Consider the following 27,731-nt stretch of genomic DNA (forward strand, 5'->3'; position numbering starts at 1 on the left):
TTTACTAAAATATTTCTTTATTTGTTAAGGTCAATGTCATTTCTTGAATTCCAGCTAGCATCAAATAACAATCAGAAAAAAACACTTGACAAAATGTTATCCAATTGAAATTAACAGTGGATAGAAAATCCTTTTAAACTTTAAAAGAAATATATTAAACAGGCAACGTACAGATCTAAAAAATTGCAAGTGGTGATTTTACATTAGATCTTATAAATAAAAAAATCCCCCATATAATCGTCTATTCACTATTTCCCTGCAATAAGCACATGGACAGGAAAAGATAATCACATCTTAATATTCACAACTGTTATTTAAGTTCTTTACAAAGATTGTATCTCTGCAATGCACAGGGTCAGGCAATCCCTTATTCAAGTAATCTGTTTTCCCTAAGTTATCAAAAAAGTACAACTGTCTGAGATAAAATGTCACAAAAATTGCAATCAGGAAAGCAAAATGCTTTAGCAGGCAGACTTTGAGGTGGGAGTTTTCATGGCTTGACCATGATCTGATGATTTTGTAAGTTTAAAAGCTATCAACCAAAGTACCAAGAGCTACAGGCAACAATCTGGGTTTAGTCTGTGGTTGTTAACAAACCAAGAGTTTTAGTAAGGAAAACATTCATTGTAAGAATAAATGAATCAGTGCACATTTGCTAATGTCATCGAAAATGAAAATGGTATATTATGCTCTCAGCTCAGCTTTAAACCAACAAACAAAAGAGTTTTCTTTCCCCACTCCCTATCTTAGTGGTTCTCAGACACTAGTGTGCTCAGAATCACCTGAGGTGCTTGTTGAAAAGTGATATTCTGAAGCCCCGCCCCTGAATTTTGATTCAGGTGGTTTGGAATGGAGGCCTGGAATCTGTACGCTTCACAAGCACACCATGACCCACGGACCACACTTCGAGAAACACCGATGTCCCTTTAATACACAACAAAACATTGTTTATTGTTCGTGGCTTCTTAGTAAAGTTTCAAGCTGAATAAAGCATTCAAACAATTAGAACACAAACAGGTACATTAAAAAAAAGTATTAGCTGTTATGTCATTGGATTTCTTTTTAAAAGTGGTATCACAGGAACAATGACTTACACTAAAATTTTAAAATCAATTTTGTTTTAATCCAAGGCACCTGTAAAATACTTGCTGGTGTGAGAGAAGGTAACAAATTTAATTATACAAAATAGTACAGAAATTAAAGAATCCTGGCAGTGATTGATTTTTCCACAGAGTAAACATTTTTCTTCAGAAATGAGCTACTTAAAGTCAATGATTTTGAGGAAAATAAACCGATTTTCAAATAAAATGATGAACAGCCTACGCGAACTGCTTTACTGAGTGATTTTCAAGTAAATTAAATTACTAAGTGAAAAAGAAAAAGATTCACACATTTTCGTAATAGCTCTCTCCACTTGAATTAGTAACGGTCAGCACAATTCCTCTCCAACTGTCGCCTGAACAATGTCCACTGCACACATATGCCTGGTGTCCCTTTAGTCCGTTCAGGCACACAAGACCATGGAGTTTATAACACTGGATATTTTGCAGCCTTTTATCTCAAGAGGAGTTCCCAACTTTCACAGCCCACAACTTAAATATTCTTCTGAAGGTTTTTTTTTTTTTTTTATTTTCCCCATAGATTAAGAGCAAATCCTGTGATGACGGCTCTGGAACATGAATTTCAAAATGTGAATACCACAAAGGAGAAACACCAGAGAATCATTTTCTCTGTTAAAGTGACTGAAGTAGAGTGCGTTGTTATTAGAATATTCTTACTCAGCATTCCAGGATAAATGCTAATATAATTATAAAGCAATGCTAGGACTGTTTGTGTACACAGTACGAAGGAGGTACTGCTATAATGCAGAGGTCCTCATGGTCTTTGTATAGATTTTAGGCAGTCAGCCCAATCTGTAGATGGCATTTGAGAACATATTTATGAAGATTTGGAAGAATGGAATGGTACTGTTTTATAAAACAGTATAACTTATTTTGGATTCTGTGACAGATGAAAGATAAGTACTTAGCTAAAAGAGGTAAAAGAGTGTTTTGAAGTCGGCAAACACAGGTCTACACCAGCTGTGAAAACACCGCCAAGTCTGCATCTCAAAGTGTCCTTTACAGACCGATTCTGTAACACCTAGGACAACTACGGACAAAGACCACCACGACCCCTTCCAGGCTGACATTTCAAGGTTAAGCTTCCTAACAAGTGCTTCACAATATCCTTAGTTCTGGCATAAAAAAAAAAAAAAAAAAGAAGAAGAAGAAGAAAGAAAGAAAGAAAAGAAAAGAAGAGAAAGAAAGAAAGGAAGGAAGGAAGGAAGGAAAAAAAAGAAATCAGAAGTATTGATTCTATTTTTCAAATTTTGTCTTCAAACGTCTTAACACTGCTTCTATTCCAGCCTCCTTGATTTAAACGACACCAGATTGTATGGAGTGATGTAAACCAAAATGCAGTGGTAGGTTTTTTGGTGAACTTAAAATCTCCTCAGGACATGCAATCTGAGCTGAATTTACATACTATACAAAATGGGAGAAATAAGTTCCTTAAATTACAAACATAAATCCAAAAATTATTTTCATATTATGGAACTGATACCATTGGCATGGAGACGTTCACGAATATGAGCCGTCATGAACTGAGCACACTACCAGGCAGAAGCATAAAAACCGTTATGAGAGGAACATTTTCAACTCAACGGTTTTTCAGGCAAAGAGCAGCTATTAATTTTCCCCCAAAATTTCCTTTAAAAGTGAAATGCATCATTGATAATCAGAGGGAAAGATACTTCAACATTCTGAAGCCTATTATCTAGATCCTAAAGCTCTCAGACAAAATATTCTTTGATTTCAAAGGGAATTGTATTGGATAAAAGGACTGCTGGGGCCTCTAGACAAGACTCTGGTGATGAAATGAACAGGACGGGGGCTCAGCGCGGGGGCAGCAGGGCGCGTGTACTGATGTTAAGTAAAGAAACGTTCAACACTGGGCCTAGGGGTAACGTGCACATCTTGGGGTTGCCCCTCATTTCTATTATTTACCGTCTTATTTATCAATATTCTGTTCAGTGGCTGTATTCTACTGGCCAGAAACTCACTGAAATTTAAATAGATTTATGTACTATGCACAAATTTACATGTGTTTGTCTTTGTTTTAAGGTTTATTCTTACTGCAAATCAATATTTAAAGTCATTTTATATAAAATTTAATAATTTAGACTATGAAGCAATTTAAATACTTAAATTCCCTCAAAAAGACATTTTGTACATACATACATGATGTAGACATATGAAAATGGTGGTCAAAAGAATTTTTTGGCAGCTGCTTCTTGCTGAGTCCTACGGAAAAAGAGAAAGAAAAAAATCTGAAAGTTCTATATATTTTACTTCATAAAGAAACAGGATTGCTTAGAATTGAAATATACATTGCCTTTCGAAGTATAAAATGCACTAAGATAAGCATACTTTCTATACTTTCGAAGTATAAGTATAAAATGCATTAAGGTAAGCATACTTTCTATACATGCACTCCCACCTGACTGAAATAGACTAGAAATAATACTTGCTTTGCGGTAAACCGAATTTTACAAGTGCTGAAAGTTGTTACACATACAGATTACTTTGAATATTTAAAATTAAACAAATACAGGGGTGCCTGGGTGGCTCAGTCGTTAAGTGTCTGCCTTCGGCTCAGGTCATGATCCCAGGGTCCTGGGATTGAGCCCCGCATCTGGCTCTCTGCTCTGCAGGAAGCCTGCTTCTCCCTCTCCCACTCCCCCTGCTTGTGTTCCCTCTCTCGCTGTGTCTCTCTGTCAAATAAATAAAATCCTAAAAATAAATAAATAAATAAATAAAATAAAACAAAACAAATACAGAAAAAGGTTGAGTCAAATTTTAGACTTACCTATACATGATATAACCAATGAATAACACCGTTTGTACCACTACAAATATAACGAAGTGCATCGTCGATAAACATGATGGAAATGGTGGCAGTTCTGGGCATTTTGGTCTTTCATTTGATGGCTATAAGGCAAAGAACTATTACAATTAGTCCAAGTGGTATTTTAGAAAAAGAAATAAATGTGAAACCTTTATTAAATTCATGGTTAACTACATAAACTCAAGATTTTCATTTATTTGTCCTGTAAATATCTTCCACCCCCTTAACTTTTACCACCCCCCCTTTTTTTAAAATAAAGTTTACTTATTTACTCTTTTGGTCATCTCTATGCCCAATGTGGGGCTCAAACTCACAACCCCAAGATCAAGATTTGCATGTTACGCTGACTGAACCAGCCAGACACCCCCACCACCGAACTTTCTGAAAGAGGAATTGACACTGGAAGGCCTCTACCTTCACAGTCCAGTCACTAACACACTGCCATCTGGCTCGAATCTTCAGCATGATGATGATGATTTTTTGTGTTCCTGATGGTCACAGACCACGAATTCCCTGAACACACTCAGTTTATACTTGCTGTACTACAGTGATTATTAATAATATCCCCTTTATTCTCAAAAGTGTTCTGGTTCAGGCAATTACATCGTCACCTCACCAATGAACTGCCTGACAAATATAAGGGCTTTTTCTTAGCCCTCATCCTCCCCAACCTCCTAGCAGCCAATATTACCAATTAGTATTTTGAAAAATGTTTCTTTTCCTATTTCCATGGGTATTCTTTCTATTTTAAGGGGGTAATTAAATACCAGGGACAAAGATTTAATCAAGGTATCCAGACCAGACAGAACAGCTTCTTGGATTAGCTGTTCTCAGTATGTTTCCATCCGTGGGACACCGCCCTGCAGTACATACATACCTCCCACAGCACCAGCCTGGGCACCGTAACACAGGCCCAAACTGGGAGAGAATAACCGCAAACAGAACTCGGAATAAACCACAGTGCTTTGGATGACAGGTAATGGTCATTAAGAAAACTCTTAACTCATATTTGAAAAATACGAACATCCAAGACATAAAAATGTAGATTTGGCAGTATCCGAAAATATAAAGGAGACAAGATTACATGTTAAAGACCTAAGTTCTTCCCTTCTACCACTTACTAGTTAATGACCTCCGGAAAGTTATTTAACAACATATTAACTTTCTTTCCTAAAGGATAATAGATATTTTTAAAAAACTTTTGAAGATAAAAAGCTCCACATAACCTATAAGGTACTAGAACTTCTGGGAAGGTAGAATGGGTAATATGGACCAACCACCTAGCAGAAGACAACTAGCAGAGCTAGAAACAAATCCAATCCAAAACAAACACCACCTGTCTGAAGGCAAAGGCAGTGAACAAAATGGCAAGAAATGATGGGATCAGCATTTTGGGGGGGGGGTTCGTGGGGGAAGGCCAAAGAAAGACAACTTCAAACCCATGGATCAGAGAAGAAATTGGAATGGAAATTAGAAAGGGCCCCAGGATGGTTCAGTCAGTTGAGCGTGGGACTCTTGGTTTTTGGCTCATGATCTCAGGGTTGTGGGATTGAGCCCCACGGCAGGCAAAACTCAGGCTGGCTAAAGATTTTCCAAATTTAATGACAACTATAAACTCACAGAACCAAGATATTAAACCCCAAGCAGATGAAAAAGGAAACAAAAGCAAAGCATATCATAAACTGTTGAAAATCAGTATCAGAGAGAAAATCTTAAAAGCAGAGAAAAAAGACACATTAGGTACAGAGAAACAAAAGATTGACTTCTCATAAGAAATGATAAACTATGATACAGTCACATAATGGGGTTCAAGCAGCTGTAAGAGGAATACGAAGTATCTGTATACCACTATGGCCACCCCGGTAAGTGAAAGAAAGCAGAGAGAAGATAAATATGTATAGTCTGCTACTATCTGTAAAAATATAGTTTCTGCTTATATTAAGAAAAGCAAGAAACAGTGGACAGAGAAACGATAGTCCCCCCAGATTGTTCCCTAATAAGGAAGAAATAAAAAGCACAAGTGTAAAATTTAGCCTTCTTTGAATCTATCTTACTCTGTAGATGTGAGAAACCATCTGAGGTTTAGTCTAGATACAAATTTACAGGAAATTTACATTGAGTATAATTATCCATACAGTTGGGTTCATAATTACCATCTTGTTACTTATTTCCCATTTCCTTAATCTGTCCCCAGTCTTTTAGAGCTATTCGATATAGTCCTGCAAGAATAGCCTTGAGCATGCTGGGTTTTTTGGTTTTTTTTTAAGATTTATTTATTTGAGAGAGAGAGCACACACAGGAGTCAGGAAAGGAACAGAGGCAGAGAATCCTCAAGCAGACTCCCCATTGAGCACGGAGCCTGATGCGGGGCTCCATCCCACAACCCCGAGATCGTGACCTGAGCTGAAATCAAGAGTCAAATGCTTGACCAGCTGAGCCACGCAGGTGCCTCTAGGTATCTGGGGTTTTTTTTGCCAGTGTATCTGTAAAAAATGCTAGGTTCAATAGGCAAATGAATGTGTATTTTTACTATACATCGTTAATTCTCCTTCCTAAGGGTTGTGCCATGTTCTACGCCCTCTAACAATGTGCTACTAGCCTTGGCAAGGGAGTATGTTGTCAGACTTTGGCTTTTCGTCAAACAGGTGTGGTATCACAGGAGAGTTTTATTTTCCATTTCTCTTGTTATTTAAGTAGCTTCAGCATCTTTTCATATATGGTACAAGCTTTTTCCCATGAACACTCCGTTCATTTCTCTAGCACATTTTTGATTGGGTTGTTCCACAGCAAATTTTTAGTGTTGGTCATTTCAAGGAGACTGGACTGGAAAGGGAAGAGGCAAATGCTACAAGCTTTTGTGAATTTTTTTCTTTTTAAAGATTTTATTTATTTATTTGACAGAGAGATAGTGAGAGCAGGAACACAAGCAGGGGGAGTGGGAGAGGGAGAAGCAGGCTTCCTGCCGAGCAGGGAGCCCGAAGTGGGACTCGATCCCAGGACCATGGGATCATTACCTGAGCCGAAGGCAGACTCTTAATGACTGAGCCACCCAGGTACCCCACATTTGTGAATTTTATAAGGGTTTGGAAGCCAGTAAGTAAGTTAAGGAAAAACTTAAAACTGAAAAACTTGTAAGTACCACAGGTCTGTCATCTAATATTGTCTCTTATGCATGTTTAACTTTGAAAACATGTTACCTATCTTTAATATTTATGGCCAATTTCTAAAAATGTAGATGGGGCTTATACTTTAAAAAAAAAAAAAAAAAAAAGGCCTGATAAACTAAACCAAATTCAAAACCAAACAAAAAAAACTTTTTTTTTTTTTTAAAGATTTTATTTATTTATTCATGAGCGACAGAGGGGGAGAGAGAGAGAGAGAGAAGCAGAGGGAGAAGCAGGCTCCCAAGGAGCAGGGAGCCCAATGCGGGACTTGATCCCAGGACTCTGGGATCATGACCTGAGCCGAAGGCAGACGCCCAACCATCTGAGCCACCCAGGCGCCCATAAACAAAAACAACTTTTTAAAAAGTGAACCAAGTAAGAGAGGAAAAGTTGCTGGAAAAAGAAGAATCTTGCTTAAAGAAAGAGGCTACCAATCATCCAGTGTCAGACCTGCGCTTCCTCAGAGCCCAGAGAAGTGGGAGCTACCCAGCGTCTGTCTCAGTAAAGGGTCAAGAGATGTTCACCTTTTTTTTTTTAATGAAAGATTTTATTTATTTATTTAATTTATTTATTTGGCAGAGAGAGAGCAGGAGAGCACAAGCAGTGGGAACGGCAGAGGGAGAGGGAGAAACAGGCCCCCTTTCAAGCAGGGAGCCCGATGCGGGGCTCGATCCCAGGACGCGTAACCAACTGAGCCACCCAGACGCCCCTAGATGTTCACCTTTTTAAAACTGTTTAAAGATATCATTACTGATAATAAGAGCCATTTTTTTAAAAGAAAATTTACAGAAAGAATCTAGAAAAAAGTCTGAGACTGTGACAGCTCCAATGATAGGAATAGCAATGTATTTTTTAAAAATTCTATTCAACAGGGTATGGAGGGGCGCCTGGGTGGCTCAGTCGGTTAAGCATCTGCCTTCGGCTCAGGTCATGATCCCAGGGTCCTGGGATCGAGTCCCACGTCGGGCTCCCTGCTCACCAGGGAGTCTGCTTCTCCCTCTCCCTCTGCCCCTCCCCCCCAAATAAATAAAATCTTAAAAAAAATTATATTCAATAGGGTATGGAAACATGGAACATAAAGACATTTGGATCATATGGAATAATTCTACCTTGAGTATTAAAGATGAACATTAGGATTAAGTAAAAAGTTATAATATTTTCAGAATATGTGTTCTTTCTTTTCTAAGGAAGACTGATGATGATAAAAGTAGAAGGCAAGAGCTTACCATGTTTCGCTGCACTAAGTTGTCTATGTCCCGCTTCACAATGTGAAGGTGCTCTTTGATGTCGTTGAAGTGCTGGGTTGACTCATAAACTCCACCTGCAGATCCAGGATGCTGTATGCCGCTGACCAGCCTGACAGTTTCACTCACGGAATTCCTGAAACAGAAAATCCCTTTAGATAAGGGAGTTGCTAGAAAAATGATTTTTTTCAGTCGCGCATTTCAAAAGGTTAGATATACTTCTAAGCCCATTATATTAGATTAAAAAAAATCAATATTTAGAAATACTGAATTGTATTCAGGATTGGAAATCAATTTATAAAACTACAGTTTATGGGGCATCTGGGTGGCTCAGTTGGTTAAGCGTCTGCCTCTGGCTCAGGTCACGATCTCGGGGTCCTGGGATCAAGTCCTACATCAGGCTCCCTATTAGTGGGGAGCCTGCTTCTCCCTCTGTCTCTGCCCTTACCCATGCTCCCTCTCTCTCAAATATAAATAAATAAATAAAAATAAATGGAGAGGGAACTTCAGAGCGAGAGTGCCCCTCTTCGCTCTCTCAGGAAATGATGGATTCAGGTTATGGCTGTGACCGCCACGAAAATTTGGAGGGGTTGAAGGGGGTACTTCATAATGAACAGTGCAGGCCGACAACATCCAGTTATTAATAACTGTTGCAACTGGGGGATGGAGTATGAGGGATGACTTTTATGCTCAACTTCTTTGTATGTTTGAACATGTTTAATGAAAATAAAAATTGGCAAGGCATTCTGGTATGCTAGAAATAGCACCTGAAAGTGAGGAGATAATGAAACTACTTCTGACTGTTTTTATATTGGGACCTTTTATCAGTCAGGACCTTTTTTTCTTTTTCTGTAAACTGAAGGGAATTGTACTACATGTTTTTGCTAAAAAAAATTCTATGATTCTCTAAGGAGATGAAAATCCACAGACACAAACCGCCTATTCCACAAAACATAAATATTTCCTTTCTTTACGGTTTTTTTTCTGAAGCCTAATCCAGAAGGAAAAAAAGCTCTAGAGGATAAATTTAGAAATCTGAGTTCAGTTTTTACCTTAACTTATGGTATGCATGACATTCGTTCTCAATTAGTAAGTGGGAGTTTATGAGGATTGCTAACTACTCTAAATAAGTGCTTTCATGGATAATACAGCCAGATGGCTAGGATTTACTAACTACCAATTGAATCTTAAGATGTTCTAGTACCACTATTACGTGTAATAAGCAAAGCACAAGAGTATCTAGAATATACTACCATTCACGTAAGAAAGAAGGGGATCTAAGAAAATACATGTGTGGAAAAAGTACAAGAAGAAGAAACCAGAAATGAATGGGATAGGTTAGCAATGGGGGGTGGGTGGGAAAAGGCTAGAAAGGGGGGAAATGGGAATGGGGTGGTGGTGCTGAAGAGGGAGTGACACTTCAGTGAACACATAAATTTCGACTCAGAACCTCTCAGAACCATCGTATTCATGTAACCTTCATATACCCCAAATATACACGATTAAAATCAACCAGGATGTAGGACGAATACAAATGCTAACAAAGAACGTAACTCTGTTATGAATGCATAGCATAACGGTACTGAAGACAGTGGGGAGAGAACTGAACTAACTAGCTGTCTGGAAAATAGTGTCTATATTACAAATTATAAGGTTAGATGCAAAAGGATCTTTACATAAATCTATTAGTAAATATGTTCCTCATGGGGATATTAGTTAACAATTTGAAACCACTTTATGGGTACATTATGTGCACACTAAAAAAAAGTAAGTACATTATAGATAATAAAAACCAGGCTTCTCCCTCCTGGAGAAAGAATTTTCAAAGGAAAGAAGAAGGTGAAAATCAACTCTGTAATGTTCAGCCTAGTCTAGTCCAACCAGAATCCAAAATGTCTGGATAATCTCAGGGTCTTTTTAATACAAATGAGAGTGATGGGTACAAAAATAAAGATATGTGTGTATGCGTGGGTTAGTAAACATTCATCTATTCCCTAGCTCTGTCACTGAGAGGGCCTAGGAGCAGTGGAACCACAGGGGGAGTGAGCACACGTACTGCCCAGATCTTGGGTTTTTAAGTACCTTTTTTCAATAAAAGGAACCAGGGCTCACTGGAGAAGTGGTTGATTCCAGAGCCGGGGCAGAGAAAACACAAAATGAGCCTGAAACATGGTGTAGCACCAGAAAGTTAAAGAAATGGTTTAAAAAAAGATGACAGTTTGTTGAAAGAACACAGAAGCCAACCTGGAGGAGTTCTTAATTACCAGAGCAGAACAATTTGAGCAGTAAATAATGATAGTATGGGATTGTAACCCACAGAATACATATCCATGAGCCTGTATGACATAAATAATTGATTAAATAAATAAATGGGGCAGAAAAGAGCTGGTCCTTACAGAATTCCAATAAATACATGGGAAGGAATGATGAAAAGAGAAAAAAAAAAACCCCAGCATTTGGGAAATACCTCATTCTTGTTTCAGGCAAAATGTCAGTGGATGCTACAATTAGCAAGCAAAAGTTTAAACTGAAACAGGATATTTATATCTTTACATAGTCTCAAAGTACCTTTCCCAAAATATAATTAAGCATCAAGGGAAAGACAGTAACTTTAAAGTAGAGAAAGCAGGAAAAAGCCACCATAACCAAGTGATCCCAGCCAACAACAGAAATAAGACATACTGACATCATGAACATGATACAGTGTTGTATCCTTGTCAAAAATGCAGAACCTCCATCCAATCATGAGTAAACACCAGACAGACCTGAATCGAGAGACAGTGGACCAAATAACAGCTTAATGCAGAAACCGTCATGGTCATGAAAGACAAGAGAAGATGAACTATTTCATACTGCAGAAGTCTAAAGGGATAGAACTAAATGCAATGTGTGCTGCTGGATAGGATCATGGAACAGAAAGAAGGGCATGCGTGGAAAACGGGTGAAATTTGGATAAGATCATTAGTTAATAGTACTGTAACGCTGTTCATTTCTTGGCTCTAACAACTGTGCTATGGTTACGTAAGTTGTGAACATTAGGGGAAGATGGAAAGGAATATAATGGAAATTGTACTATTTTTGCAATGTCTGAAGTCTAAAATCAGATCAAAATAAAGATTTTTTAAAATAATGTCACATGACCCAGTCTATTTCTGAAAGAATTTTTTTTAAAAAGATTTTATTTATTTATTTGACAAAGAGAGCAAGAGAGCAAAAGCAGAGGGAGCAGCAGAGGGAGAAGCAGGCTCCCCGCGGAGCAGAGAGCCCGATGCAGGGCTCGATCCCAGGACCCTGGGATCATGACCTGAGCCGAAGGCAGCTGCTTCACTGACTGAGCCACCCAGGTGCCCCTATTTCTGAAATAATTTAACTATTCACTTAGGATCATAAATATTTTAATCATGAGCTCACAACTTAAAGATTTTTAAAAATGCGAGACAGTAAAAGTGAAAAGAAGAACCAATCTGCAGTTACAAGTGGGGCTGCCTTTCATCTCTAGGTGTGGATATTATCACCTTGTGTGTATTAACCGAATACTGTTTAATTTTCCAGTGCTAAAGAACTCACCTTGACATTTTTGTTTGTCAAGGGTTGTACTGGTTGGTGCAATGCTCTAAAAAGTTAGCTTATAAAATGTAACACTTTGGCTGTTTCTCTACTGTAGGCATTGAAAGCTGTTAATTATCTGTGTAAGTGAACACTTTTTAGAAACTTATCATTCAAAGTTCCAAGGACACGGTAGCTCTTCTCTGTTCCAACCCTGTCCAGTCTCTCTTAGACTACAAGATGGAATGGAAGAGAGGTAGTCATACATAGCATATTTCCTTGAAAATGGTTTCCTTCCATCAAAAAGAAGTTCCTGCATCAGGCATACGTGTATTACAGTTCTACAGTGCTATGCATGCTTACCCTTCTAGGATTCTTCACAGAATTGTTATATATTACACATATTCTTTTTATTTTAGAAATATGTGAATACTTCTGGCTGTCAAGTAGCTGTGACAAATGTATTTTTTTAAAGATGCTAAAGCATTTTTTTCTCCTCTGCCTTAGAACAATTCAAACATTTAGGCCTACTGGCAGTTTCTGAGTATCAAAGGTTCCTGTATATTCCACTCCCTGATTTATAAAATGAATCTGGAATGTGATTCTTACCCTCATGGGGAATTCTTACGATAATAATGTGCTTGCACAGAGGGAGAGAGAAGCCATGGATTTTGGATTTTGGATTTTGGATATCACCTAACACTTGGGACGTGGCTTCTGTAGACTTACTTCATTTCATTTACTTGTCTCAGGATCTCGTGCTGAGTGTTGACAACAGTATCCAGCTCTTGTTGGGTGATCTGGAGGAAAACAGAAGAACCCAGTTCTGTAGGAAGATATGGCGGAGCAGCCTTTCCGCCATCCATCCTCCTCCATCAGAGGCTGCCTAAGGCACACATGCTTGCTTGCAAAGCTTACCCGGCCCTGCTGCCCTGGGACTCCTGATCCTCTTTTAGCGATCTCCTCTGTCAAGGAAGAGACGTATCTCCTCTGTTCATCAAGAATCATATCTAACTGGCGGTTCAGCTGCTTGATTTCAAGATGGATACGATTCTGTCCTTCAAAGATTTGTCTCAGCTCGCGGTCTCCTACACTCTCAAATATTTCATCCGCTGAAATGGAAATTGCATATTAAAATGATCAAAATCACCAACACATGTAGTTTTTTTTTTTTTTAAGATTTTATTTATTTGAGAGAGAGAGAATGAGAGATAGAGAGCACGAGAGGGAAGAGGGTCAGAGGGAGAAGCAGACTCCCTGCTGAGCGGGGAGCCCAATGTGGGACTCGATCCCAGGACTCCAGGATCATGACCTGAGCCGAAGGCAGTCGCTTAACCAACTGAGCCACACAGGTGCCCCACCAACACATGTAGTTTTGGAAACATCGTAAGTGACTTGGAGGTATCAACATATACTAAAATTAGAACATCACCAATATGATCTACTCCAGTGGTATGACCTCCTCCACAGTGAACATGCAGATAATCAATTCAATCATGACAACATTACTATTTGTTTTTTGCCATGTCTGGTGGCTGAACACCTATTATAAATTAGTTCTGAATTTTTTTCACCTAAAAATAATTTCCTTTCAAATATACTATACGACTCTATTTATATGAAAAGGCAAAACTAATCTATGTTACCAGAAATCCGGAATAGTGGTTGCCTCTGAAGAGGGAGGCTGACTTTGAAAGAGGCATGAGGGAACATCTTGGGGTGATAAAAATATTCTATGTATTGACCTGAGTGATGATTAAGTGGGTATACAAATTTGTCAGAATTCATCAAACTACGCTTTTAAAATTTGTGCCTTTCACTTAGGTAATGAATTTAACAATGGAGTTGAGAACAGCTGATTTCCCTTTTAAAGCTGATTGTGCTGGAAATTATTTCATTCAAACACTTACTACAATAAGCTTCAGGATATACTCACAAATCATATGTGATATTTAAAACAAATTCAAGAAGAGAATTAAATTTATTTTTCATTTTTATCTTCTTTAAGTCTGATTTATATTATTGATCATTTAGAGAATCACAGGGAGTACAAAAGCTAGCTATGGGCCATATTAAATACAGCTTTGATCATCTGTGCTGGTGGGAACAATCCAGATAAAAGTTAGCAGATAATAGAAAGCCACTCTACTTGGACTTCTTGTGTTTTATTTTTGGCACACAGCACACTTAAGTTCAACATTGGCTTAGACTAATTATTTTACAATTTGCAAATTTTCAAGTCTAGAGTTCTGTCGAGCAGTAAGGGGAGGAGAGCTAGAGAATCATATTACTTTCACAAGAATTTTGATATTTTTCCAGTATTATCTCTATATTAATAAGGTAATGTGTGCCACTCAAAGGAAAGGCATAAACTTTAGATGATTTCATTCCACAAATATTTACTGAGTCTCAACTACTAGGTCAGCATTGGGTTCTTGATGTTTTTTAGGTGTCGGGAGGGGCAGAGCAGTCAACAGGAAAACAGAATCCCTGTCCTCACAGAGCCTGCACTTCAGGGGATCACCGTTCATCCACATCACCCAGTATCACCCACTGCATGCTTTCCTAAGCCACGCCCTTACTGGTAGAAACATCAACCTCCAACCCTTGTGATGGCAGAAGATTTGCTTATAGATTGCTTCTGGAAATGACTTGGATATGCCAGACAAGAGCTCAAGGATGGGATGAATGCATGTGCCACAACCCCTGTGCAGCTCTGAGCATAGCTTCCTCCAACTCACCAGGTTGCCCCTGAAGGTCAGGGTGGCCCTTCTGGAATTCCTCCTTTTTTTTATCCAATTCTTGTTGAAAGTGCTCAAATTCTTCCTGATACTTTTCTTTTTCTTTTTCTGAAATTTCTTTATCTGGGGTAGGCTTTTTTGGAATTTAGGAATAGATCATTAAAAAAAATTAAAAAGATAAGAAAATAATAAACCTCAATATACTTTTTTCCCCTTCATTTGAACTACTCAACCACTAGTTGAAAGGTTAACATAAAAATGTAATTTATTTAAATCAAAACCATTTTACTCTTGCTACTAATAATTACAACAAAACAGTAACACTAGCAACTACCATTTATTGAATTCACTGTCCTATTTAATGCTTATGACACCACAAGGTGGCCGGTACCAATGTCTCAGTTTTACCAGTGAAGAAATGGAGCGGTACAGAGGTTAAGTCACTTTTACAAGATCAAACAGCAATAACAGGCAGAAACAAGACCCAAATCTAAGTTGGGCTTCCCAAGTTTTCAGCAATAAACTTTGGAAAAAAAAAAAAATGTATACTTACCAGCTCTTTCCCAGGCTCAGTCAATTGGAAAGTCAGAAAAGAAAGGACATCATGGTCATCTACAAATTAAAAAAAAAAAAAAAAAAATCTGAAAAAGTTCCATAACAGATTTTTATGGTTGTGAAGTTACTTTAGAGAGATCTGTTGCTTTAAAAATAATCAATATGAAAAATAACAAAAATCAGCTCTCATCTGGTAAAGGCAATGGTGCTGTGAGCTTAGAGATAAAAATTCACCAGAAAGATTTACATCAGAGATAAACTAAAATTCATTTTCTTTTATCCTAAACCATAATATTTAACAGTGTTTAACATATAACAGATGTTTAATAAATAAGGGATCAGGGAATAAACAAACGAGGGGTCAAAACAAGCCCAGACTCCTAAATCTGACACCAAGATCTTCCCATATTTTCCCACAAATCTCCCTCACAGGCTGTGTCCCAACCAAATGAGACAAAATCCTGTCCTTCATGTGTTTCCGTTCCTGTCTCTCAATCTTTCTTACAGTACTTACCGCTACTTGCCTTACTTTCTTGTTACACACTTGACATTGCTTTGTGCTGGCTTACTGGGACAGTCCTGATTTATCCATGTTGTCCTGGCATTACTAATAGCATCTTCTTTTATTCTCAAAACATTCCAATTTAGATAATATGACCACCCTATCTATATACATCATTCATATTTGTTTCCCTCACACAGCAGATATGAACAATTTTACTTTATTTAAAATCATATTTTAAAAATCAAATTAATTTCAGGCTGCTTAAGCTGAAAACGGACTTAGCAGATCAAACCTCATAATGCTGACCTAAAATACCAATCCTGGCTAGTCATGTCTGCACAGCAAGAGCAATTAATTCCAACTGGAAATCTCTATGCTTTCTTCCCGCTATTATGGAGATTGAGATATACAACCAGATGGAAGAGAAAATTTTAACACTCCAAGTGTGTAAGTTATGTAACTTTTCAGGAAAAGATGTACAGCGTGATAGAGCACTGGACCCAGGAGTCAGAAATCCAAACCAAGTCCTGCCTTGGTTTGGCCGCCATTACTGGCCATGTAATATTTATAATGTACTTTAATCCAAGATTTGGCAAGCTTAACTAAAAATAAGTAAAACAATCTATCCTCTCTCTCCCTCCCTGTGATGTTGTAAGGAACAATTATATATTTGAAAATAATAAAAAATTATACAAAACATACCATGTAAACACAAGATGATATATATTTTTTTAAACACAAGATGGTATTAACGTCGAACGAGAAGTTCATTTATCACCAAATGTGGGGCAAAAATGGTAAATGTATCTTGAAACTTTAGTCCCCAGGGGCGCCTGGGTGGCTCAGTCATTAAGCGTCTGCCTTCAGCTCAGGTCATGATCCCAGGGTCCTGGGATCGAGTCCCACGTCGGGCTCCCTGCTCGGCAGGAAGCCTGCTTCTCCCTCTCCCACTCCCCCTGCTTGTGTTCCCTCTCTCGCTATCTCTCTCTGTCAAATAAATAAATAAAATCTTAAAAAAAAAAAAAAAACTTTAATCCCCAATAATATTTCCTCAGGCTACCAAATTCATTTAAATGTGCTGTGACAACTTTCAGGATCCTAAACCACTTGGCAATTAACCTATTATAGCCTTGACTTTAAATGTCGACCATCACATGATCCTGGAGTCCCGGAGAGTCCCGCATCGGGCTCCCTGCTCGGCAGTGAGTCTGCTTCTCCCTCAGACCCTCCCCCCTCTCATGCTCTCTCTATCTCATTCTCTCTCTCAAATAAATAAATAAAATCTTTAAAAAAAAAAATAAATGTCGACCATCAGTTGTATGCAGCCCCAGCCAACTCTATACCTACAGAATATCAGTAGAAAATGAGCAGATTCAAGATACCAAAAGACCAGCTCTGCAGACTATGTAAAGGTTACAGCTCATCCTAAAAGGTTAAAAGTAGGGCGCCTGGGTGGCTCAGATGGTTAAACTTCTGCCTTCGGCTCAGGTCATGGTCCCAGGGTCCTGGGATCGAGTCCCACATCGGGCTCCCTGCTCAGCGGGGAGCCTGCTTCTCCCTCTGCCTCTCTCTCTCTTATGAATAAATACATAAAATCTTTAAAAAAAAAAAAAAGGTTAAAAGTAAATAAGTCTGCATTTCTCCAAATAGACTATTCCCAATGAAACTCAATACACGAACTTTTAATATTAAAAGATAGCAAGATTTACCTGCAAGACCTCCAGTTGCAGCAGATATTCCAAAATGCCCTTGAGGAGGGATAACCATATTGTCCACTCTGGCACAAAATTCATAGTCATTTTTATCTGGTGTGAAGCCATTATTGATCATTACCTAAAAAAAGACATACTGCAGCTATAGCTTTTACAAGACATTATAAAATTAATTTCAAATAGTCAATTTATGACTAATTGATCTTTATACTTGGTCTACTAACCGTCAAAAAGCTATCAGTTTTCTCTCGCTATTATAAAGGGTAATCCCCTGTCCATGAAATTACCTCACTTATTTAGCATCATTATACAAGATATTTCACTTTAAAGTTTTTATCCTACAAAATGTCAAAGGCTTAAAGAGAAATATCTAATAATGTTCCACGAAACTCTTTCTAAAATAGAAGACTCAGGGAACCACGATGACTTCCTTTGAATGGTTCATACAGAAGAGGGACCAGACTCGTTCCGAAACCCCAGTGTTAGAGCTCAAACGAATAGGCTGAATTTACAATTTTTACCACAGCTAGTTGAGAATTAAATATAATTATATTAAATAGATTGCTGTGCAAGGAGTAAGCTTCTCTTTATTCAGTTGGGGAGGGGGTGTGACTGGACAGTGGTAAGTTAGCAGAGAGACAACAGAAGGGACAGAAGTCATATTGACACAAAGGCAGAAAATGAAAAAACTAAAAGGACACCTAAGTTTCTTCTCTGCAGAATGTATTTTTGAAGTAATAACCCAAAATGTCTTAAAAAAAAAAAAATCTTGGAATCCCAAGGCAGCACAGGAACCTGGCAGACACATAGGTACTCTTCTCCTGATCCCAATTAAGCAGTGGCCCAGGCTTTCACTTCCAACAACCCAGCGTAAGGGTGGCTGAGCCAGAGGGGAAGCCAGAGGAGGGCTGTGGCACCAGAGTGGGGCACTTCTATTATTACTTACAGATGCAACCATCACTTGTCAGTGACTGGTAGGATTTAGTCACATAGGTAAAATGATAGAGTACACTGTCCGCATTTTTGGCAAGAGAGTAAGATATCTGTCAATATGAAGGGTAAATCTCTTTGTGACGTAGGATGGAAACATGTGAACTACTACCATTCTTTTAAAATTCTTTTTTTTTTTTTTTAAGTAGGCTCCATGTCCAGAGTGGAGCCTGATGCGGGGCTTGAACTCACGACCCTGAGATCAAGACCTGAGCTGAGATCAAGAGTCAGACGCTTAACCGACTGAGCCACCTAGACGCCCCTACTACCAATTTTTTCAAACCACCTGCCATTTAGTTAGCTAACATTAATATTCTGTTCCCTCTGATCAGTAATGCTCCAATTTCAGTTTACATCATTTATGAATGGTTCTCCTCTACAGTGTTTTAAATCAGAATCAACAATCAGTAAGACATTTGTCTTTGAGAGATAAAACACAAAAAGTATTAAGTTAATCACACCCTAATTCTAACACTAAAAATTTTCAACTATTCCAATACTTTTCCCTTGAACCTGAACAAACTGAAAATCCATTAGGAGTCTCTACTGCCTAGTACTAATTCTTTTATTTACTTAGGATTTTATTTATTTGACAGAGAGAGAGAGAGAGAGTGAAAGAACACACAAGCAGGCGGAGCGGCAGGCAGAGGGAGAGGGAGAAGCAGACTCCCTGCTGAGCAGGGAGCCCAATGAGGGGCTCGATCCCAGGACCCCAGGATCATGACCTGAGCCAAAGGCAGACGTTTAACTGACCGAGCCACCCAGGCATCCCAGGATATACCCACTTTAAGTACTACCCTGAACTCAATTTGTCTATATAACTAAACTCATTACCAACTCCCAACCTTCCCACTCCTCACTCAAACTCAAAAATGTGCTGCTTCTTAGCTTAGTTGTACAACTGGCCAGAAATCCAGGAACTATCTCTGACTCCCCCACTGCACACACCCTCCCACCCCCAAGCACAGTCTCTCCCTCCTAATCACCTCTCCTCCCTTCTTTCCTCTCCCCTGGCTCAGACCACAAGGGGAGTCTTGCAGGGAAGACGGCTCTCTCGGTTCAAATCACAGTTGTGTTACTTATGTGGTATGATACTAAGTTACTTAAAATATCCCATATCCCATTTCCCCGTGTGTAAGATGGGGGTGCCTGCCCCATAGGGCTATTGGAAAAAATAAGTGAGAAACTGCACTTAAAGTACAGAGCACCAGGCATGGCCCATTACGTGTAGTCTCCTTTCACAAATACCATTATAAGAACACTGCTGCCTAAGTCATCTACCCAAACTACAAATAGGATCATTTCACTTTCCTGCTTAAAACTTCCAACAGTTCCTTACAGGATAAACTACCCGAGGCCTGCGTGACTTGCCACCACTGACCTTTCAACCCCACTCCCCAGTCTGCTCTATCCTCCAGCCATTCCAAATCATGTGCCTTTCCCAAACCTTTCACCAGTCCCTGTGCCTGTTTTCTCTGCCTTGAATATGCATCCCACCCTGGAAATCTCCGCTTCCCCTTCCTGATGCAGCTCAGCTCTGAGAAACTGTTCCTGACCTTCCCCACGCCCACTTGCAGTTACAAGATTCCAACCCCTTGATTCCTTAATGGTATGTGTGCTGTGACACGTCTCCCACCTAGCACAGTAATGTTACACAAGTGTCTCCCCTCCACTAAACTACAAGCTCTTTGGAGAAAATGACCTTTCTCTTACTCAGATTCGTATCTGGATGGCTCGGATATGTGTGTAATGTGTGGCATCTAGCAAGTAGGATGGTCAAACATGTACTGACTGAATGCAAACCTACGGGAAAGGTTTTACAACACATGACCACTCAGGCCAAGCTCTGAAGCCACTTCCATTCTCTCTTCGCAACGCTGAGTACATAAACCAATATCCAAATTTACATGCCTTTAATTTTTATCAGATTCAGAATGGTAAGTCCTACCAGAATACTGTTCATCTGAGTATCTCGAAGTGCATGTTACTTACCATCAGTGTTTTCTGGTAATACGTAATCTTTGCGCGGACAGGATAGGGTTTATTACGAAAGTCTCTCTGGCAACTTGCTAAAGCTTGATTAACACCATCGCTGTAGTACGAAGAAAGGGAAAACAAACAAAAAAGGTAAGAAAGCTTCTCAATATCTAAAAACTCACTATTTAAAATGATCACCATCCAGAAAGATAAAATAATATCAAGTTATGACAGTCTTGGGATATTTGGAAGTTACTTATTCAGAAGACACAAAGTTTTTTGTGTTTGTCTGTTTTTTAATTTTATTACGTTAGTCACCATACATCATTAGTTTTTGATGTAGTGATCCACGATTCATTGTTTGCGTATAACACCCAGTGCTCCATGCAGTACATGCCCTCCTTAATAGCCCTCACCGGGCTAACCCATCCCCCCACCCCCCTCCCCTCTAAAACCCTCAATTTGTTTCTCAGAGTCCGTAGTCTCTCGTGGTTCGTCTCTCCCTCCGATTCCCCCCCTTCATTTACCCTTCCTTCTCCTAATGTCCTCCATGCTATTTCTTATGTTCCACAAATAAGTGAAACCATATGATAATTAACTTTCTCTGCTTGACTTAGTTCACTTAGCATAATCTCCTCCAGTCCCATCCATGTTGATGTAAAAGCTGGATATTCATCCTTTCTGATGGCTGAGTAATATTCCATTGTATATATGGACCACATCTTCTTTATCCATTCGTCTGTTGAAAGGCATCTCGGCTCTTTCCACACTTTGGCTATTGCGGACATTGCTGCTATGAACATTGGGGCGCATATGGCCCCTCTTTTCACTACATCTGTGTCTTTGGGGTAAACACCCAGTAGTGCAGTTGCTGGGTCAAAGGGTAGCTCTATTTTTAATTTTTTGAGGCACCTCCACACTGTTTTCCAAAGTGGCTGCACCAACTTGCATTCCCACCAACAGTGTAAGAGGGTTCCCCTTTCTCCACAACCTCTCCCAACATTTGTTGTTTCTTGCCTTGTCAATTTTTGCCATTCTAACTGGTGTAAGGTGGTACCTCAGTGTGGTTTTGATTTGAATTTCCCTGATGGTTAATGATGATGAACATTTTTTCATGTGTCTGTTAGCCATTTGTATGCAGAAGACACAAAGTTAATGCACAAGTTTTCTGTGATTCCTGTCAGAACTCGTGGATAACGTCAGAAGCCAAAGCTACCATGGGCCGACAGCAAGAGGAAAGTTCTACTCCTCTACCTGAGAGAAGGACAAAATAGTCCTTTACGTCAGGGCAGAATCGAAATACATATGGAGCTTTTAAAAATGTAGATGCCTAGATTCCACCCCAAGTCAACTGAAGCAGACTGACAAGGAGGTTGGCCTTGGCACCTCTGGTTTAAATAGCTCCCACAGGTGGTCATGACAAACTAGAAGGATCAAAAATCACGAAGGTAGGAAACAGTAAACGGAAGTGCAGATGAGTAATTTTTCTTACAGTTCACTGATCGGCTCAAAGGTAATTCCTCCCAAAACAAACATGAAAAATAAAAAATGTACATACCTAATTCATACACATCATAAATATACCACTTAGAAATTTTGTAGCCTATTGAGAATCTTTACATAAAGCAACATGAAGGATGAGTAAGGTGGTGTAAATTGCTCAGCCATTAGTTTGGTCAAGGGTTTCAACTTTATTTTTCAAAGATAAAGATGAAAGAAACATGATTAATGGCATCACCGAGAACCAGGAACATTTTATAAATCTTTCAAAATATTATCTAATTTTAGGTTCAATAAAACAACTCTTTTTTATGTTTGAAATCTGAGGTGGTCCATAGAATGAACTTTAAAACAGAACCAAATTAAAATAAGACCTTGTTACCAAGTTTCAAAATACATCAAGAAAATTAATAATCTTATTTCATCCGAAAAATATTCAAATTTGAAACAATACATTTTATAAGGTTTCCAAAAAGCTGCAATCAAATAATATAAAAAACACACACTTACTTTTGATGGTCATAATGGATTTGTCCATTGTTGCCTATAATTACTATAGCAGGATTATTTTTCTAAAAATAAAAAGAATGTATTTGTTTTAAAGTCCTTAGGTCAAAGAATTCTAGATCGTTCTAGAAGTCCTATAAAGTCTCTTACATCTCTAAAATTCTAGGACTCAAAATTTTAAAATAAAAGATTTCCACTTATTTAGAAAAAATTAGTAAACTCATAATCATTCAAAAACAGTCTCTTAACACCTCAGTAAAGATTGATGATGTGCCCTGTGTGAATAATCAACTACAACACATATTTGAGGATTCACTATGTGGGACCCAAGGGAGATTAGTAACAGAAGGACTAATATACCTCAGCATTCAAGGAGTTATTAAGTTTTCCTTTAAATTGCTAATAAAGACCTCTGACAATCAGCAGAGAAACTACCAGCTGAAACAAAGATCAATCTTAAGGCTGCAAACGCAGCACAAGTTAATGTTACTAAATCCCAAGTACATTTTGTTCTGAACTGTTTTAGGCTCTCTTAACGACATCCTCAGAGATACTGGCAGATCAAATGGAGGGATTAACATATGAAAAGGTATATTAATATGTGAGCTAGTAGTAGTAATGCATAGGGTCTTTTCTTGAAAACAGACTATAATACTAAACACTGCCGGTTTCACTGCCTACCTCTAAATGACTCAGGCTTATGCATCAAAATTACTAAGCACATACAGAGCACCGGGGAGGGAGGTCACTGCAAAGTTCTAAAGAGTAAGAACTCCATTACAACCTCAAGTTGGTGTATGACAAATCAGGAGCAAAGAGCTTAAATTTCTAAAGTCTCAGTTATATAAAGACTAATCATCATACTTAGAATATATTTTGGGGATTTCTCAAACTACTAACCTGACAAAAGTGTTAAATAAGCAATATTTCTCATAGCCTAACTTTTGTTAGCAGATATGCTCAAGTAGGTAATAGTCCTGACAACAAATATACCTTTCTGGGCGCCTGGGTGGCTCAGCTGGTTAAGCGACTGCCTTCGGCTCACGTCATGATCCTGGAATCCCGGGATCGAGTCCCACATCGGGCTCCCTGCTCAGTGGGGAGTCTGCTTCTCCCTCTGACCCTCTTCCCTCTCGTGCTCTCTCTCATTCTCTCTCTCTCTCCCAAATAAATAAATAAAATCTTTAAAAAATATATACCTTTCCGTCATTGTCGAAAGAATCAAAAAATATTCCAACACCATTCCACATATCAGCTGATCCAAACACAGGACCCTCCAAGCCTTGATTTTCTGTATACCAAACTGCCTGTAAATATAACAAGGGACATTTAGAGGCTAGTGGTATATGCATAGATACACACTTTCTAAGTTAAAGAAGTTATCATACCAGGCCATCAGCTCCAATTCGACCTCTTCCAGTCACTCTAAATGTCACCTCAACTTCCCAGTTCTCAAAGGCTGCTTTTGTCTTTGTCCACACCGATCCTCTTTGGCTTTTTAAAGATGGTGCTATTCGAATTTGATCTGAACTTGGAATAGCATCTAGAACAAATATCAGGGAAGAACTTTAAGTTATAATTAGGTAAAACTCAAGGAACCATCACCAAACTGTTCCATATGCCTACAGAGATCTAATTTTAACTCGGTAACCTGTACAATAATTTTGTTCGGAAAAAATTACATGTTGACAGTTTTAACTTTAAAACTTTGGAGCTTTTGGGGCACCTGAATGGCTCAGTCAGTTAAGCGTCTGCCTTCGGCTCAGGTCATGATCCCAGAGACCCAGGATCAAGCCCCGGGTCGGGCTCCCTGCTCCGCGGGGAGCCTGCTTCTCCCTCTGCCCCTCATCCCGCTTGTGCTCTCCCTCTCTCTCTCTTGCTCTCTTCTCTCTCTCAAATAAAATCTTCAAAAAAAATAAAATAGTAAAAAAATAAATAAAATACTTAAAAATAATAAGAAAATAAAATTTTAGAGCTTTCTAACAACCTTCCCATCCCCATCTTTTGAATAGTGAAATACTTCTGGGGGGAAATAAAATTAATGCTGTAATACATTAAAAATTCAAGGGGCAGGAGGAAGGAAATTATGGCTTGAAGAGCAAATCAACTATTCGATTTGAGGTACTTGAAAACTATCCTTTTTCAAGTACCTCAAAAACTTGTATTTTTTTTTAAAACTGTGAACTATTTTACCAGTTTATAAATGTTAGAAAGCTCAAACAGTGTGAAAAGAACATACCACTAGGAATCAAGAGACTTATTCCTAGTCTCAGTTCAGCTGTGTGACTTTGAACAAATAATTCTTACTGTCTTGGGTTCACCATATGTTCACCTGTAAAATGAAGGGGCTGGGCTCAGTCACTTCCATAAACACCCCAAAACTTATATGCAAAATTTTGTGCATATATATTCTTCTAAGGGAGAGGGTCAACTGAATTTCAAGTCAATAAACAGTTCTTTAGTTTCAGCAGATTCTCAAAGAGAATTGTGATCCCCAAAATGGTGGTTTGCATCTCCAAGCTAGGTTCAAATCCCAGCTCCACCACTTACTAGCTGTTTGATTATAGGCAAGTTATTCCATCTCTCTAATAACCTCATAGGCATATAATGCACAGAAGTACTTCAATAAGTGTTAGCTAGTCCTGTTATAGAACTAGATATTATTAAAGCACCTATCAGGCCTAAGTTTGAACAATTCTAACATATATATCCTCTCAGCTATTAACCAGTTCTGACATCCATTCTGGGAAATAATTGTATCATGTCTTTACAGCTAGGAAAAACTGACAAAAGACAAGTTGAGGTACTTTAGTAAGATCAGTCACTGTCGCCATCACTTTCAAGCACTTAAAGGTTGGGGCAAGCCTCATGGAAAGAGTGGTGGACACAGAATCAGAAGACCTGGATATGAGTTGTAGTCTCCTGACACTAGCTATGTAACCTTCCCCAAGAACCTTAACCTTTCTGAGCAGCAGTTTTTTCATCTCTAAGACAGGTAACACCTGCCTTGCCTACAAACGATCAAATCAGAAAGGCAGGCGAAAGAGCTCTGAGAACTACAAAGGGTTACAAATTGCTGTGATCATTTTTGTGCCCTTATGAACCCAGGATGTGTACTAACAGTACAAAAGGACATTAGAGTTAAGAAAAGAAACACCATCGATCTGGTCTTCATTTGGGGATGAATGTAATAGGCCATGTTTAAACTAAATCTTAAATCTCTATTTAAAAAAATTGCTCTAAATAATGGATCTCAGGGTAAAATTAGACGGGAAAAAATGATCAATGGAGTTAAGAAAACAATGAGACTGTAAAAGTTAGTGATAATGAAAGCAAGGGGTATTCACAGCAGGGATGCCCAGAGTCAGTATGCAGAAAAGTCATGACTAAAACACTAGTCCCTTTATTTCAAATTCAGTCTAGTCATACAACTTTAATTCACCCAGGGACACGACCTGACATTTTTGCAGGAGACAAGTTTAGTTGGGTATAGGCTCTGTAGAGAAAGTCAAGATAGCTAACTTGAGTAGTTGATTAACATTCTTAATTGGCTGATGTGTGTGGTATAATAAATGTGAAAGACAGAAGAACAAGCAGGCAAGGGAGAGATGCAGAAGTGAAAAAGTGTGAGCAAATTCATTACCACTACCGAAAACTTCATCATCACTCCAAAACAAAAACCAAAAACCCTCAAAACTTGTGTTTGGTACACCTGCAGCATCTTTGTATATTAGGAACAATGTTACCTTGGTAACAAAAGCCCAGCAATATATCCTTGATGAGTGGGCACACAGCAAATGCCTGCTGAATAACAAAATAACTGCACTCTATTTCAAATACTTAATGACTTGGTCATTAAGGCAAATTGAAATTTTATACTTTCAAATTATACATTAATTTCAGTGAAATGGTCCTTCCTAAAAGTGTGTTTCCTACTCAGTAATTACTTTCTAGAAATGGAATATTTTGTTTCAAGCACTTGACATTCTAAAACGATGTATACAAACCTTATATAAGTGATTGTTTAATTACACAATGATGGAACTCAAAATGCCAGAACTTCACAACCCATAAAAAGGCATTTGCCACTTGTTTCAAAGGGTGCATCTGATGGTCACTGAACAGAGCTTACAGCATGCCAAGTGTTATGGCTGATTCCTTAGTCAGCAGTGACACATCATCACTAGAAAGTACAGATACATTTTCTTTCACATATGTAAATGTCTAGCAAGGCTCTCTTATCTACCAACAGTGACAGAGTGAATAAAACATGGAGCACAGATTACTTTCAATTTTCAAAAAAACTAAATACAACTTTTAAGAGGCTGTACATGTAATGTTATTTTAACATATCAAGTGCAGAAACAATACCAAAAAATATATATATCCCTTCTACTAAATAAAGGGATGAGTGGGACTCTTGTTACATAATGTGTTGATACAACTGAAAAGATCAAAGATCACACCAAGTCACTGAAAGAGGCAAATTCAAGGTGTAGCAGTTCCAAGAGCGTAACAATGTCCTCGGACATAACAAGACTTAAAAACAACTCTAAAATCAATATATGCCAGCCATCTCTGGAGTCGTCAGGGGGTACAAACTGGAGCATTAACCATTGCTTACACCGGAGAAAAGACAGCAGGGGAGGACGTAGGAACAGCGGGAAAGGAGGTAGGGAAGCTGCTTGAACAGGTCTCAGGTTGGGATGGCCGGGGGTGGGGCTGCGGGACGTTCGCGTAGAGACGTGGCGTTAGAGTGAAATGCGATGCTTAGAAGACAGTTTGAGTGCTTGCAAGTGTAGGAAAGTAACAAAACACCTCCAGACTCAACGGAAAGAACGGACGAAATCAAAGAAAGGAGGACAGGAGGCCGAGGGGTGGGCAGAATGGGGAGAAGAGTCGGGCGCAGGCGGAGAGAGCCCTGCGGACCAGAGCCGACCTGCAGGAGGGGCTGCTGAGAAGGGTCCACCGCGCTAGTGGTGTGCAGCAGGGACAAGGTAAAGGAGAGGAGAGGAGACGCAAGGCGGGGAGGGGACCCTGGCCCCCCGCCCTCTTTCCCGGCTTACTCCCCGCGTGGGCCCAGAAGGGCACTGTCCCGTCGCTCTGCACCAGGTGCGGTCCCTTGAAGCTGTATTTGTACTCGAAACGGCGGTGTGGCGACGCGGCTGCGGTGCCCCCGGCACCAGCGGCCGCAGGGTCGCCTCCCATGCCGTCGCTCCCGGCGAAGCGACTAAGCGACAGCAGCACGGCGCAGAAAAGAGGCTGAACTCTGGCCAGGGAACCCCATTGCCTGGATCCCGCCATCTTGGATTCTGGGAAGCGGAGGCCGGCGGGAGGAGGAG

General features: G+C 39.1%; 1 protein-coding gene across 2 annotated transcripts; it reads right to left on the bottom strand.

The window, feature by feature from the left end:
- Positions 1–27,731, bottom strand: LMAN1 (lectin, mannose binding 1). 2 transcript variants are annotated; one of them, XM_027576396.1, is made up of 14 exons: positions 27,456–27,731; positions 23,778–23,932; positions 23,589–23,696; positions 22,393–22,454; positions 20,398–20,497; positions 17,413–17,536; positions 15,197–15,255; positions 14,644–14,776; positions 12,821–13,014; positions 12,632–12,702; positions 8,339–8,492; positions 3,910–4,031; positions 3,282–3,344; positions 1–924 (listed from the first exon to the last, which is right to left on the bottom strand). In XM_027576396.1, exons 1-13 carry the CDS (start codon positions 27,691–27,693, stop codon positions 3,308–3,310), a joined length of 1,557 nt encoding a protein of 518 aa, XP_027432197.1. In that variant the 5' UTR covers positions 27,694–27,731; the 3' UTR covers positions 1–924; positions 3,282–3,307. The 2 variants fall into 2 exon arrangements, with proteins under 2 accessions (XP_027432197.1, XP_027432196.1); XM_027576395.2 differs by having other exon boundaries at positions 1–3,344.

Source organism: Zalophus californianus, chromosome 14, assembly GCF_009762305.2.
Source record: "Zalophus californianus isolate mZalCal1 chromosome 14, mZalCal1.pri.v2, whole genome shotgun sequence".
NCBI classification, from domain to species: Eukaryota; Metazoa; Chordata; class Mammalia; order Carnivora; family Otariidae; genus Zalophus; species Zalophus californianus.